Genomic DNA, 14,640 nt, shown 5'->3' with positions numbered 1-14,640 from the left:
AGGATTGGCAATACTGGCCTCTTACAGTGTCTGCATCTTGCTCTCAGCATCCGGAGAGCCTGCAGAGGGGCCCAGCCCATCCACCACTCACCCTCTGGCCCCAGTCATCGTTGAGGGGGCCTCCGTGTCACCCCCCTCTTCTCCCCACTTTCCCCACATGCTGAGAGTTATTTTTAAAACCACCTCGAAGGCCCTCCAGGCATCCTAATTTAGCGGTCCTCTCCACTGTGAGTTTCTTGCAGAGTCGTAAGAGTCAGGCTGCCTGGGGTCTTCATCGCAGAAGCTGATGCTGCCTCAGCATTAGTCACCTGCCTGCACGGCCAGGCACTGACCCCCTGAGACCCCAGCTGGGGTGGGGACGCTCCTCGCTGGCCTCCGAGGAGCAGGTGGCAGCTCTGGGGGTGTTTATTTAGGCCTCCTGTGGGCCACAGGCACTGCGCTGGGTAAACTGGGGGTCCCTGTTTGTAGACTGCCCTTGAGCTGAGAGGGCTTTCTACATTACAAAGAGCTGTAAAAACTAAAGAGACTCATTTAGACCATAGGTGGCTGAAAAGAGGTTTGCCAGATTTAGCAAATGAAAATTCAGAATGCCCAATTCAATTTGGATTTCAGGGAAAGATTAATGTTTTAGTAACATGCAGCACACACTCTGTAGGACATGCTTGTACTAAATATATATTTATCTGAAATTTACATTTCACTGGGCATCCTATGTTTTATGTGGCAGCCTTGTCCCAAAGCCTGAAATATTTGCTGCCTGACTCATTATAGAAGAAGTTTGTCAATCCCAGCCTTACACAAGAGCAAACACGATCCATCAAAAGGGCTTAGGACACTGCCTGGAACACAGTTCCATAGCATTGGATGCTGGTATTAGTGTTATTAATATAATCAGAGTGATCACCAAATATATATCGAACTGCTTGTCCAGTCACTGTCCTAGGGGCTCAAGGTTTACTTGGGAGAGATGGACACTGAGCAGGTAAATCCACAGATGTGTGGTGACGATCAGGCCATGATGAGTCCTAAGGTGCCACTTATGAGGCTCTGTTTTAGGGCGGTTCTGAGCGCTGTGCCTGTTTTGTCTTTGGAATCCCCCCATCGTCTTGTGAGGTGCTGCAAAACATCGTCCCCATTTCACAGATGAGGAAACTGAGGCCTAGGATTCCCCCAGCTAATAGCAGAGCTGGAGTTTGACCACAGCCTGGTGGCTCCGAGCCCATGTTCTCACGTCACTAAAGTGCCTCCCTTTATACCGTGGCAACTGTGTGCTGGGTCCCACTTAAGGCCCCCTGCCTGTATTTTCCACAGCCCTTAATGACAGTCCTGCATATGGGCCAGGTGATTCCGATCAGGGGCTTAGAGGGGGTGAACACAGCACAGTGTGGGGAGGCAGGGAGGAGGAGCAAGATGATTTGGAACCTGGCCGGGCTCCAGGTGGGCAGCATGAGAGTACCTGGCTGTGGGCAGGTGGCAGGTGTGAGGAGGAAAGAGACAGGATGGCCGGGGGCGCCCCCGGAGCCCCCCTTCCAGCTTGGCAGATTGGCCCGGATTTCCCTGCCTCCCTTCAGAGATGAATCCTCCTTTTATGCTGTTTAAATATTTGCAGGTGGAGGGAGGTTGGGGTGAAGGAGGGCGGGGCATATTTCTGAATGGTTGCAGGGTGAGGCCGGAGGTGCAGGGGCAGGTGCTCCGAGGCCTGACGTGGAGGGGGGGCCGGGCCACAGCCAGAGGAAGTTGAGGTTGCTCCCCCGAATAGAGCTGAAGGGCCTCTTAGTACCTGCCCATTAGCTGAGTAACTAACCCTCATGAAAATCCACCCCAGGCCAGGCACTGAACCTGACCATCACTGTCATCTCAAGAGTCACTACTGTTTGTAGAATCCCTACTATGTGCTAGGCACTGTCTCCACGATCTCATTCAACCCTCACGTTGTCCCTGTGAGGTGGGGGGTGCTAAGACCCCCCAACACCGTTTTTCAGATGGGGAAGCTTGTCCAGTGTCAGGCGGGCAGTGAGTGGCCAAGGACTTGACCCCAGGTCAGTGACTCCACCTCCCGAGCTCATAGCCTCTCTCAACTGCCTCCCGACATCCTATCCTTAGAGCTGAGAAGCTGGTTCCAAAAGGAGCAAGGTCCCCATTGTTGGAGCAATGCAAGCGGATGTTAGAGGACTCCTGGAAATGGAACTGGAGAGGGACCACAGCTTCCTGACCACTGTGACCTTTGAGGTCCCCCCTGCCTCTGAAGGGTCCCCACGGTGGTTAGCAGGGTCACATCTGGGTGAGCCAGGTCTTCTGACTCCTAGTTCAGCGCCTCTTTCCAGCCCCCCAGTTGGGAGACACTGAGGAGTCCCTCCTCACAGATTTTTCAGCACCTTGGGATTCCAGAGGGCCTGACCCATGACTGGGTAAGGCTGGAGGCAGGGCTGCAGGTCAGGCTGTCAGGCAGACCTGGGTTCAAGTCCTGGCTGTGGGACCTTCAGGAGAGTTGTATAAACTCTCCATGCCTCACTTTATCCACCTTTAATACAGAGGATAATAGTCTCTTGATTAAATCAGACTTTCTATACAGCTCACCTGGCACTTAGTAGATACTGTTAGTAAACATTCTCTTTAATAACAAAAGCAGAATGATAAAACAAAAGGAGAATAACAGAAGCATTTGCTTCACAATGGCCTCTGGCTTCTGCAGTGAGAGACAAAGTATTATTAGAACAGAGGCCCGGGGTCTGTCCAGGCTCTGCCCTAGGGGCTCAAGGTTTACTTGGGAGAGACGAACACTGAACAGGTTCACGTAGTGACGATCCACAGACATGTGACCATCAGGCCCGGGGTCTGAATCCTGTCGCCTCTTCATGGCCTGGGTCAGATTAGCTAATTCTGTGTGTGTGTATCAGTTTCCCCATCTATAAAACGGGAATAACTTGGGAAATAGCCTCCTTAAGGTTGTGTTTACAAACAGTCCCCAGAGCATAGCGAGTGCCCCCCAAAAAGTGAGAGTACACTTTAGCGCCATAAAGCTCTTACTGTGTGTTGGCCTGGCCTGCCCTTTCACCAGTGACGCCCCATTTAATCCTCAGCGCAGCCCCGCGGGGTGATAGGTTCCAATTCACAGTTGAGGAAGCGGAGGTGGCAGCAGGGGGGTGACCTGACTGCGCCCATACAGGACATCAGCGGCCAAGCCAGTCTGGGAACGCGGGTCTGTGCGGCTCCAGAGCGGCACCAACCATGGCCACGGCCTCCGTGCTGCCAAGACAGGGCGTGGCTCCTGGGCCCAGGCTTGGGAAGTCACACTGGATGCCAGGGTGCCACCCTGCCACCCCCACTGTCTCCACACCACCTCGCGGGCCTTCCGAGCTGTCTCCTTCCAAAGTGGACCACCTTCAAGATCAAGTCTGGAGGCCTGAGAAGGGGAAGGCGGTTGAGAATTTGAGAGGCCCTCTGTGGCTGCCACCCACAGTGCTGATCAGCCCTCGGGGATGGTCCCCCTCAACTCGCAGGAGTGGGCAGTGGCTTCTTTCTTCCCTGCACGAGACCATGCCCTCTTCTGCAGGATTCTCGGCGACCTTCCAGGGGAGGCTCCCACGGCATTGCCTTTTAATTTCCTCCCTGGCCTCCAGCTCTCGGCCGTTATTACCTTCTGGGGAGACGCTCTAGCCCACAGCTGGAAGCCAGCGGAAATGGGGAGGGGTCTTTACTCACCAGAATCCCTCCTTCAGGCTGAGAACATCTCAGTGCTGCGTTCTCCCCTCCAGCCCCCCCCCCCCCCCCCCCCCCGCCCTGGATCCATGCCCAGGGCTCCTCCTTGCAGCCAGCTTCCTGACTGTGTGACCTCAGGACCTGAATTTCAGGATCCGCAGCTGTAAGCAAACACTCTTCTCTGCTCCGTAGATTTTGAACTTGAGACAGGGCATGTGGCAGTCAGGATGCCGATAGGAAGCAGATGGCTCCCCCAAACCGAGGACATTAAGATGAATTTAATAAAAGGCTGTTGACTACAGCAAGGGAACGATGCAGCACTCTGTGATATTAACATTGGGGAGCCAGGAACCACTACTGCCCCCAGCCTGACCAGGGTGTGAGAAAGTCATCCCCAGAAGGAGCGTGCTGTGTGGGGAGGGTCCCTGGACACAGCCGTGACTGCCACATCTCTTCCTTGAGGATTTGGGGGCAGTTCCCTGTTTTATATCCTCCCCCACCCTTCCCTCCTCTCTCCCGCCCTCTGGCTCCATCCCCTTAGCTCCTCTGTGCAGTCTGAGCTGCAGATCTCTTGGGGGTCTTGATAATCACCCTGGGGTTTCTGATTCAGTAGGTCCAGGGTGAGGCCGAGCATTTGCATCTGTAAGCAGTTCCCAGCTGGTGCTGGTGCCTCTAGGCCCCTCCTCAAGCAGCTCTACCAGTCCCCATTGCACGTACCTGGTGCCTCTCTTAGCGTGTGGCTCTTAGGACTAAGGGCCCCTCCAGCCCAGGACTGTCTGACTCCATCCCCACGGCTCTCTCCACCTCGAGCTCAGTAACCAAGGGCTGATTCTCCTGCCGCCTGCCCAGATGAGTTCCCCTGCATTTATATCATTTGCAACTTGTCCCTGGAGATTGCTGTCCAGACGCGTTGATGGGAAGTCAGCGCTGAGACGGAGGTCAGGATGCAGGAGGTTTACGGGGTCACACTCTTGGGGTCAACTCCAGGGGAGGTGAGCCAGAGCAGAGGGAATGGGCGGAGGGAGAAGTTGGGCCCCGAGCTGGCCTCCTTGGAGGCCCCCAGCAGCCCCCAGCAGCCCCATGGGGAGCTGGGAGGGCCCTTGTGAGCTGTCCCGTGTGAGGGCAAGGATGCCGGATCTTCACAGCCACATGCATCATTCACTGGTCGCCCCCCCAACACCCCGGGAAGGAGCAGGACTTTAGGGAAGGGCTCTCTGTGCAGCTGAGGTGACCTGTTCCAAGGGGACAGCAGCTCTCCCAGCCTCCGGTCCTCATGGGATCCGAGTGGTGCCTTGTGGCAAGTGCCATATCATCAGAACCTTCTCACGGCCCACCCTTGTCCCCTCCCTCCTCTCTCTGTCCTCAAGGCCCACGGCCCCTGCACCCCACACTCTTCCTTCCCCTCCAGCCCCAAACCAGAAAGCCCTCTTGCTAGCACTCAAGCGCACAGAGCCCTCCCCCCCCAGTAGACACCTGCCCATGGTTTTGCCACCAGCGGACCTCTGAATCTTTGTTTTGCTTGGCCAGTCCCTCCTGCAGCTCCGAGAAGTAAAAGCATCCCCCGCCAAGACCACCCCCCTTGCACTTCATCAGTGTTACCTACCACGTGCCATGGGTCAGGATGCCCCAGGCCTTCTGGACAGACGGGAAGATGGCAGAAGTATGAGTCTGCTCGGGCTGCCATAGCAGAGTACCACCCACTCGGCAACTTAAACAACAGGAATGCATTTTCTCACAGTTCTGGCAGCTTGAAGTCCAAGATCAAGGTTCCTTCTGAGGGGCTCACGGGAAGGGTCTGTGCCGGGTCTCCCCTCCCTCGGCTGTCGATGACTGTCTGTCTGCTCCCTGTATCTTCACGTGCTCTTCCTCTGTGATCGTCTGTGTTCAAATTTCCTCTTTGTGTAAGGACCCCAGATGATAACAGATTAGGGCTCACTCTAAATGTCCTGATTTCCACTTAATCACTCTGTAAAGATCTCATCTGCAAATACCATCACGTTCTCAGGAACCGAAGGATAGGATTTCAAGATACGAATTTGCTGGGGGCCAGGGAGGGCCACAACTCAGCCTGTAACATTAGGGGAGGTGACCGTTTAGAGGATTGGAAAGAAGGTGACAAGGAAAAGGAAGAAAAAGAGTTTAAGGCATCCCAAGCAGGTCTTTGAGGTCAGGAGGAGGGAAACCAGGAAACAACTGTGTTGTTTGAGGGGTGGTGCCAGTCTCAGGGCACCTCCTAGTTGGTAGCCGAACCAGAAGTCAAAGCTGAGGGATTTTTCACGTGTCCTCAGGATGCTCACAGCCTCCTTTTGCAGAGGGAGCCGATGGGCCTGGTCGTCTCTGCACTCACCATGGGGGAGGAGGCGAGCAGCAGGGTCCCCACGTCAGATCCACTCCAGAGGGTGACCGGCAGATGGTCATCTCCGAGGAACAGGAGGACGTCGGCAGGAGGGCTGTGACCTGCTTAAGGGGGAGCCAGCCCTCTCTCTGGAAGGAGCTGGGGCCTGCCATGGCATGGGTTGGTCAGGCTTTGACCCTCCCCGCCACCCCGCCCTTCCCCCCGCAAGAGCTGTCCTGCTGCAGAAAGAAACACACCAGGCCCGCAGAGCCAAATGTTCTTGTGCTCAGTCGGTGAGCTGAAAAAACACGCCCCTCCTGTGTGTTTCTCCTTTGCTCTCACCTGTCCTCCGCACAGTACTCTGACACCAGATGTGTGGGTTTTCCACACAATAGACAATTCTCCAACACTAGCTGAGTGTCCTGTAGTTAACTCAGTTCTGAGCCCATCTACCCAGGGGTGGCATCAGATCCTACAGGTTAAGGGCTCCGTCCCGTAACACTGACCCCCACCTGCCAATTTCAGGCACCGATCACAAATTTCAGGCTGTTCCTTGTTTCTGGCAGACCAGCGGTAGATCAGGGTTCCCAGCTCCTAACCCCATCACAGTGCAGGTTTGGATTTCAGAAGATGAATTTTGGAGGACCCTGAACTGCCCTTTGCAAAGGAGTGTGCTCCCTCCTCCGTCTCAGTTTCCTCCTCTATAAACGGTGAGAGTGTTAGCTTGCAGTTCTTATGCTGATCCAGAGAGGCAAGGCAGGCAGGAGAGAGCTTTGGAAGCAGTGACACACGCAGGAACTGTAATTCTTGCTCTCTCTGTCCACCTGCTTGCAACCCTTCTTCACACCCCGTGCAGGCTGCCCTTGGTGGCCGTGTTTCCCCTGGGAGGTTAATTTTGTTTTGTTTTGTTTCTTTTTAATTTGGTTTTACCTGCATGACGGCATGTTGTAGAAGGAGTGCAACCACTGGCGTGAGATAAATCTGGATCCAAGCCCTGAATCCACTGCTCACCAGCTGTGTGACATTGGGGGGGTTACTCTACCTCTCTGGGCCTTTGCTTGCTCCAGGGATCAGTATGCTACTGCTCTGTTTACCCATGATTATAGTGACTGGAGAATTCCATGGACAGAGCCCACGGGGTCACAAAGAGTCAGACACGACTGAGCGTGTTTCACATAGTGACAAGAAAGCTTTTTTTTTTTTCCCCCAACTAAAATATTCTACCAAAGCAGAAAGTCAGTCATGATCCTTCAAGTCGTTCACTACTCAAACACAACTTTACTGAGCACCAGCAGCATGCTGGAGACACAGTTGTAAATCAGGGAGGCATGGAGTGCTTGCCCTCATGGGATCCACAGCTTGGCAAGGGGCACAGGTGCTAACAAAATCAGCATAAATCCGATGGGTGTTATGAAAGCAGCCACCGTAAGGACCTGAAGCAAGCAGGTTTAACTGAAACAGCCAATGTTTCAGCCAGGATCAGAATTAGCAGTGAAGGAGGCCAAAGGCGAGTTCTAGGCAGGGCAGTGACCTGCATGCAGCTCACAGTTATTGCAGGCACACTGTGTGCAGACTCTGTGCTCACAGCGTGGTGTGCATTGCCTCGGGTAGTCCTCCCAGTGCCCCTGTAGCACTATTCCTACAAGCCCTCTGTGTGTGCGTGCTAAGTTGGTTCGGTCGTGTCTGACGCTGTGCAACCCTATGGACTCTCGCCTTCCAGGCTCCTCTGTCTGTGGGATTCTCCAGGCAAAAATCCTGGAACAGGTCGCCATGCCCTCCTCCAGGGGATCTTCTTCCCAACGCAGGGATCAAGCCCACATCTCTTACATCTTCTGCATTGGCAGGCAGGTGCTTTACCACTAGTGCCACCTGGGAAGCCCCACAAGCCCTTTACCCAGTGAGAAAACTAATGTTCAGAGAGGTGACTTGATTTGCCTGAGGAAATACAGCTAGTAGCTGGAGGGACCAGGATATGGCCGCTGGAGCCAAGGTGAGAAGCACTGTTACAAGTTGGAATTCCAGCTCTGCTCCTTACTAGCTGTGTGGCCTTGGGTGGGCTAGCTTATCTTCCTGAGCTTGGTTTTCCTGTTGGTTAACAGGGCCAGTTCCACAGGCTTGGTTAGCTAGGGTTCAGGCTTTTTGAAATGCCGCTGGCAGAGCCCCGCTTGGGGCTTGCTGGGCTGGGAGGTTGGAAGCTGTTCACAAGGCAGGTGCTGACTTGGTTGTGTGAGGCCGGAGGTGGCGTGCCAGCTCGGGTGGGCACTGCCATGTGTTTTTCCAGAGAACATGGCCAAGGATGCTTTTGAGTTCTGTGTTCTTCTCTAGGAGGCAACCAGAAGGAAGGGAAAGGAAGGGCATTGGGAGCCTGACACTGCACTCGGACCGGTGCATGGATGGGCTGGCCGGGCTGAGGCTGGGTGGCCCCCAGGGCAGCCGGAAAGGGGGCCCATTGATGGGGGTGGATTCCAGACTCCCACGACAAGCCCTGCGGATGTAAGATCTGGGACCAGGCTTTGATATCATCTCCTCCCACCTCCTCAAGGTGGGAAAACTGATGACCCAGAGGGGAGAAACGTTTTGCTTAAAGTACTACACTGACTCTGGGGCCCAGAATCCAGCAAAGCAGAAGGGCGTTCAGGCCACCAGACGGTCCCCTCCATGAGCAGAGGCGTGGCTGCCCTTTCAGTGCTGTGTCCCCTGCGCCTGGCACCTCACAGGTACTCAGTGAATATTTGTCAACTGAGTGGCTGTAGTGTGGAAAACACACAGCCTGGGGAGTCAGACCCATCTTGAAATCTGTCTCCCCTCTGGGCCAGGTCTACCTTTCTGGGTGAATTCCTGCATGTTACTGAGCTCAGTTTGCCAAAATAAGAACACAAATCCAGCTGGTAGGTACCTGAGCAGGGATTTGAACCATGATCCACTGGATCTCAGGGCTGATATTTCATATTGCACCCCCTTGATTTATATATATATGTATACATATATATATTTATACATACACTTTTTTCATTCATTCATTCATCCACTCAGAAAATATTTGTGGAGACCTACTAGGTACCAAGCCCTGTTCTAGGCTCCGTGCATACAGCAGTGAACAAGGCAGATGAGGCCCTGCCCTTGAGGAACTTACATTCTAGAAGTTGGAGACAGACAGTAAGCAAAGAAATAGGACAGGAAATACCCTGCAGGAACTATAACGGGATGGAAGAAGTTGGAGGCGGGGTGCCTTAGATTGCATAGACAGAGAAGGAGATGACACTTCATGTGACATCTCAAAAGAAGCCAACTATGCAAAGAGCCTGAAAAAGAATTCATTTCAGTGTGAAGTGTGGGGGTAGCAGGAGCCCCAGGTCTCAGCCCTACAAAAAACACAGGGAATGTGAGGAGGGAAAGTAGTTACCAAAACATCCCAAGCAACCTGAGAACGCCGCCGTTGGCAACGGGGGGGATGGTGCAGCTACCTGGGGCACCCCAGGCAGAGTAGGGTCTCACCCTCCAGCGCCTCTGCCTTCCAGGTGAAGCAGATCATGGAGGAGGCCGTCACACGCAAGTTTGTCCACGAGGACAGCAGCCACATCATCTCCTTCTGTGGTGAGTCGGTGGCCCCCGGGGCAGCCTTGAAAAGCGGCTTTCTCTCTGTGGGCTGCCTCTGGGCTGTGGCAGCTTTCTTTGTTGGAAGTAGGGAAAAGATTAGAGGAAGAGAAAAGAATGACATCTGTGCTCCGGGAGGACTTCGCTGGTGGCTCAGATGGTAAAGCGTCTGCCTACAATGCGGGAGACCTGGGTTCAATCCCTGGGCTGGGAAGATCTCCTGGAGAAGGAAATGGCAACCCACTCCAGCATTCTTGCCATGAATGGAGGAACCTGGTAGGCTACAGTCCATGGGGTCACAGAGTCAGACACGACTGAGCGACTTCACTTTCACTTTCACTTTCTGTGCCCTGGGAAGGGGTAATCACGGTTGACACGGAGAGATGCCTCCCCTCCCGTGGGCTCCGTTCACACCGACCCCACCCCAGGCGACCGGGGGGCTTGCCTCCGAGGGATGGGCTCCATGTCTTTCCTCACCCAGGTAGAGAGACAGGATGGATGGGGACTTTACGGAATCAAGAAGCCATGGATACTTCCCAGCTCCCAGCTGGCTCAGCAGAGGAGGCAGGCCCTGGGCTCGGAGCATGACTCAGCCCTCTCCCTCTCCTTGAACCTGAACCTGCGAGGCCCGCGGGGCTCCAGAAATAGCCTTGCTGCCAGGTTCTTACTGTACCTCCACAGTGCCTAGAGGCCCGGGCCCTGCACGTCCCTGAAGTCAGGATTCAGCACAAACGCAGTGTGTACGCATACGTGGGAGTGTTTCCTTCTCCCTGAAGACCTTTTAACCTCATGACTGTGGAGTGTCTCTCCATGAAGGACATGTTATCATAACCCCTTTCACGGTCTTGGCTCCAGGAGGGGCCCATCAGCTTCCGTCCAGGTGGCGGGGGACACCGCCTGTGGGCCCACAACCAGCTGAGCGCACGCCACGACCTGGGAAACTGCTGTCAGTTCTGCTGTTTGGCCACCCAGCTCTGCTCAAATCCCATCTCTGCCACTTCTTTGCTGGGTGACCTTGGGCAAGATCTTATTTTTTTAGGTGATATATCTTTAAGTATATAAATATATATGAAAGTGAAAGTGAAAGTTACTCAGTCCGTGTCTGAGTCTTTGCGACCCCATGGACTATGCAGTCCATGGAGTTCTCCAGGCCAGAATACTGAAGCAGGTAGCCTTTCCCTTCTCCAGGAGATCTTCCCAACCCAGGGATGGAACCCAGGTCTCCTGCATTGCAGACAGATTCTTTACTGGCTGAGCCACGAGGGAAGGCCCCCCACCAAAAAAAAAAATATATATATATATGTACACATACATACATGAATATATATATATATATATATATTTGAAAGCGCTGGTTCCTGGACCACCAGGGAATTCCCCCCAAAATATTTTATGTATGTAAAAATACATATATACACATGCCCGTATACGCACATATGTATATGGAAATATATATCTCTATATATAAATATAGATATAGATCTCTGGCTTTCTTTTTTCTCCTGGACATTGTTATTTGCAAAATACTTAATATGCATGTCTGTTTCAGGGCTTGCTAGCGTACCTACCAATTAAAGACTTAGATCAAGACTTATAAGATTTTAGCAAGTGATAAAAATCATAATAACTCTCTAACTCCAATCAAAGTTCGGGGATGAGAGAAACGTGCCAGCATTAAATGAGGCTTGAAGGATGTCCCTGAGGTTTCTTTTGCCCGTTGTTCCTTATGAGCCATTGTCAGAAAAAGAGGGAACAATGTCTACTAAGCTGGACTAGATCATGAATTTAATCAATGTAAGCAAATGAAAAGTCCTAGATATGTAAGCAAAATTGAAGCTCTTTTAAAGATCATCACCCAGAATATTTTAATTCGATGAGCAGATTAGGCAGTATGTGAACAGTCCTTCAAAGCCAAGTCACTGCTGACAACAGCAGCAAGAACAGGACAAGCAGTTACCCCGAAACTTCTCCACGTTTCTCCTTACGCGTGGCATGGCCTTGACAGGCTCTTAACCCTGCGTGTGCTGGGGTCCTCCTCTGTGACACGATAGCAACTAGAACACTAGCCCCATGAGTTCTGCTATAGGGATTAGGGAAGGTGAACCTTAACACTGGTCAGACACCCAGTAGGTGCCCAGTAAGAGTAAGGAGTAGCTCTTATAAGCTCACATTTTCCCATAGACACAGATTATGCTCCTAGTGCATACCAGAGTGAGTTCCCAAGCTGCTGTGTAAGACAGAAAGTCAGAAGATAAAGGCTCCTGAGGGACTTCCCTCGTGGTCCAGTGGCTGAGATGCCACGCTCCCAACGGAGGGGGCCCAGAATTGATCCCCGGTCAGGGAACTAGATCCCTCATGCCACAGCTAAGCGTTCACACGTCACAACTGAAGATCCTGGCACAACCAAATAAACACATATTTTTTTTAAATAAAAAAAATTAAGGCTGCTGAAAGTTTCAGATGTGTAAGATAGAGGCCATCAGAACGGCGTGCACAGGGCCTGTTTCTTAGAAGGGAACAGTGAGGGCCAGAGAGGGAAAGTTATTTTCCTGAGGTCACACAGCAAGTTAGTGGTAGAACCCAGGCTACACCCCAGGTCTCTTGTTTGAGGAGGGCTGGACAGAGCCTCCAGGGGAGACACAGAAATGGTAAGATTATGACTGAACCCTCTCTGCAAAGGCCCTTTGTGGAGGCACAAATGTGAGCACACCCTGGGCTCAGACGTGGGTATGAATTCTGGCTCCATCACTTATTTGCTGGGTGGCCCTGGCAATTCAATTCACCTCTGGGAGCCTCAGTTTCTACATCTGGGAAATGGGGATGGTTTTCCTTTCTGCCTGGCCAGGGCAGAGATTGAATGAGATCCATAATGTTAACTGTTACTGAAAGCACAGTAGTAATGACAACAGTGTGATTCTTTTAACTGAAATGAAGCTAGGCAGTCACGCAGCCCAGGCTCCCCTCCTTCACTGAAAGGAGTAATAGCTCACCTTTATGAAGCACGCACTACATACCAGTGTGTGCAAAGCTCTTTGCATGCATTTTTTCCACCTCATCCTGACAGCAACCTTATGAGGTTACTGCTCATACTATCCCATTTTACAGATGAGGAAACTGACACACGGGAGGGGAAGTGATTCCCCTCACCCTGTCACACAGCTGGTTAGTGGCCAGGAGAGGATGTGAACAGAGGTGGGGCAGCAAGCATGGGCTCACCACTAAGCCCTCTTACTCCCTTTTGAGAGGCTGGGTGGTGGAGAGGCATACAAGCTTTTCACTATGATGCTATCATAGTGATGCTATCATGAAATTTGTGACTTTGGGGGCCCCAGACCTTCAAGGCACCTGTGTGTGACTGAGAAAGCCCAGAGCCAGGGTGGGCATGGGGGGATCACGGGCGGGGTCTGCTGACCACGGTGTCCCTGCAGCGGCCGTGGAGGCCTGCGTCCTGCACGGGCTGCGGAGACGGGCAGCTGGCTTCCTGCGCAGCAACAAGATCGCAGCTCTCTTCATGAAAGTGGGCAAGAGCTTCCCACCAGCCGAGGAGCTGAGCCGCAAGGTGCAGGACCTGGAGCAACTGATTGAGAGCGCGTGAGTGCTGAACACGGGGTGTGGGCTGGGGCACCCCCAGAGGACAGCCTGTGCTCCTCCCTGGGCTCTGCAAGAACCTGTACCTCCCGGCACCCTCTCCACTCTCCATTCTGCTCCTCAGACCTGCCAGGCTCTTTCATACCCTAGGGCCTTTGCACATGCTGTACCCTCCACCCAGTTCACACCCCTCATCTTCTATGGTGGATGCCTTGTCATCCTCAAGGATGGTAACATCCTCTAACTAGTAGTAAATTCTAACCCTCACCCCATTTCTCTTTTGTATCGCTCTGTTTATTATCTTCCCAATTGTTATCACCACCTATAATTTTTCATTCATTCGTTTACTGTTTACCTGATTGTTATCAGTCTCCCCCATTGGCCTCTGAACTCCATGAGGATAGGCAGCTGCATATGTGCTGCTCCCCATTAGGTCACCAGTGTCTGGGACAGTGCCCAGCACCTGGGAAATGCCCAGGAAACTATTGTTGAATGAGTAAGTGCCTACTGAGCCAGGCCTGTGCCAAATGCAGGCAGATCGAAGTTTAATATAATCACATGGTCTCCGTCTGCATGGATCTGATGCTCACAGTGAAGCAGCCATTTATGGGGGCATTGTCTTAGTGGCTCATGGCCTGAGAATGTGTAAATGAGTGCCTCCCACCAGAACCACCCCAAGTCCCAGCTGCACAGCCAAGCCTCCAACCTGGAGCCTGGTCAGGGGTGGCAAATAGGTTTCATCCCCAGTTAGTGCTGGTGGCTGTGAGGTTGTTTCCTGCCAGAGCTCATTGCTTTTACAAGAGCCCCAAGACTGAGAGAACTGTCTTGTGGAAAGTTCTGGAGCTGTGAGTGGGCTTCCTGGGAAAGAGTGCATGGATTGATTAGCCACATGTGTTACGGACAAGAGAAGGGAGAGAGAGGCAAGCATGTCATGTGTCTGCCCTCACTGCCGTGAGTGGCTGCTCCACTTCACTGGGAGAGAAATGGCCCTTTCCTGGCCCTTCAGACCCTGCCAGTCCATCTGCTAAATTCCCAGGTGTCTGCTGATAGCTTCTTAAAGGGGTGGATTTCCATGGACCTTCCATACCACTGGGAGCAACTTTCTAATGGAGAAATGAGAGATGTCCATTCCAGGTGCCCGTTCACTCATTTTTGCAATCATTCTTTTATGGACATATTTACTGAGGCCCCCATATACGCCAGGCACTGTGCTGGGCCCTGGAGATACAGGCATGAAACAGGGCCAAAGCTTGCCGTGTGGTAGACTCTTGGTGTTTTATTTAAAAAGCAGTTGAATTCCATAATCCATGCCTTTGAGGTCCCATCGTGGTGGAGAAGACAGAGAAGTGAGCAGGAAGTTAAGCTACAGAGGTCCAGGGAACACAGAGGAAGGGCCCCTCCCCAGCCTCAGCTGGTGCACGAGG

The 14,640-nt window shown here is 52.7% G+C and overlaps 1 protein-coding gene across 3 annotated transcripts in view; it reads left to right on the top strand.

The window, feature by feature from the left end:
- The window catches only part of SGSM1 (small G protein signaling modulator 1), a 78,272-nt gene that overhangs the window by 14,947 nt on the left and 48,685 nt on the right, over positions 1–14,640 (top strand). For all 3 annotated transcript variants that reach the window (XM_081542959.1, XM_081542958.1, XM_081542960.1), the window contains exons 3-4: positions 9,553–9,628; positions 13,057–13,219. In XM_081542959.1, coding sequence (XP_081399085.1) covers positions 9,553–9,628; positions 13,057–13,219 — 239 coding nt within the window. The remainder of the gene's footprint in view (positions 1–9,552; positions 9,629–13,056; positions 13,220–14,640) is intronic.

The sequence above is a fragment of the Giraffa tippelskirchi genome, chromosome 11 (genome assembly GCF_054371585.1).
Source record: "Giraffa tippelskirchi isolate mGirTip1 chromosome 11, T2T-mGirTip1v1.2.pri, whole genome shotgun sequence".
Classification (NCBI taxonomy): domain Eukaryota; kingdom Metazoa; phylum Chordata; class Mammalia; order Artiodactyla; family Giraffidae; genus Giraffa; species Giraffa tippelskirchi.
The sequence above is the reverse complement of the archived record's forward strand: the minus strand, read 5'-3'. Positions and strand labels throughout refer to the sequence as shown.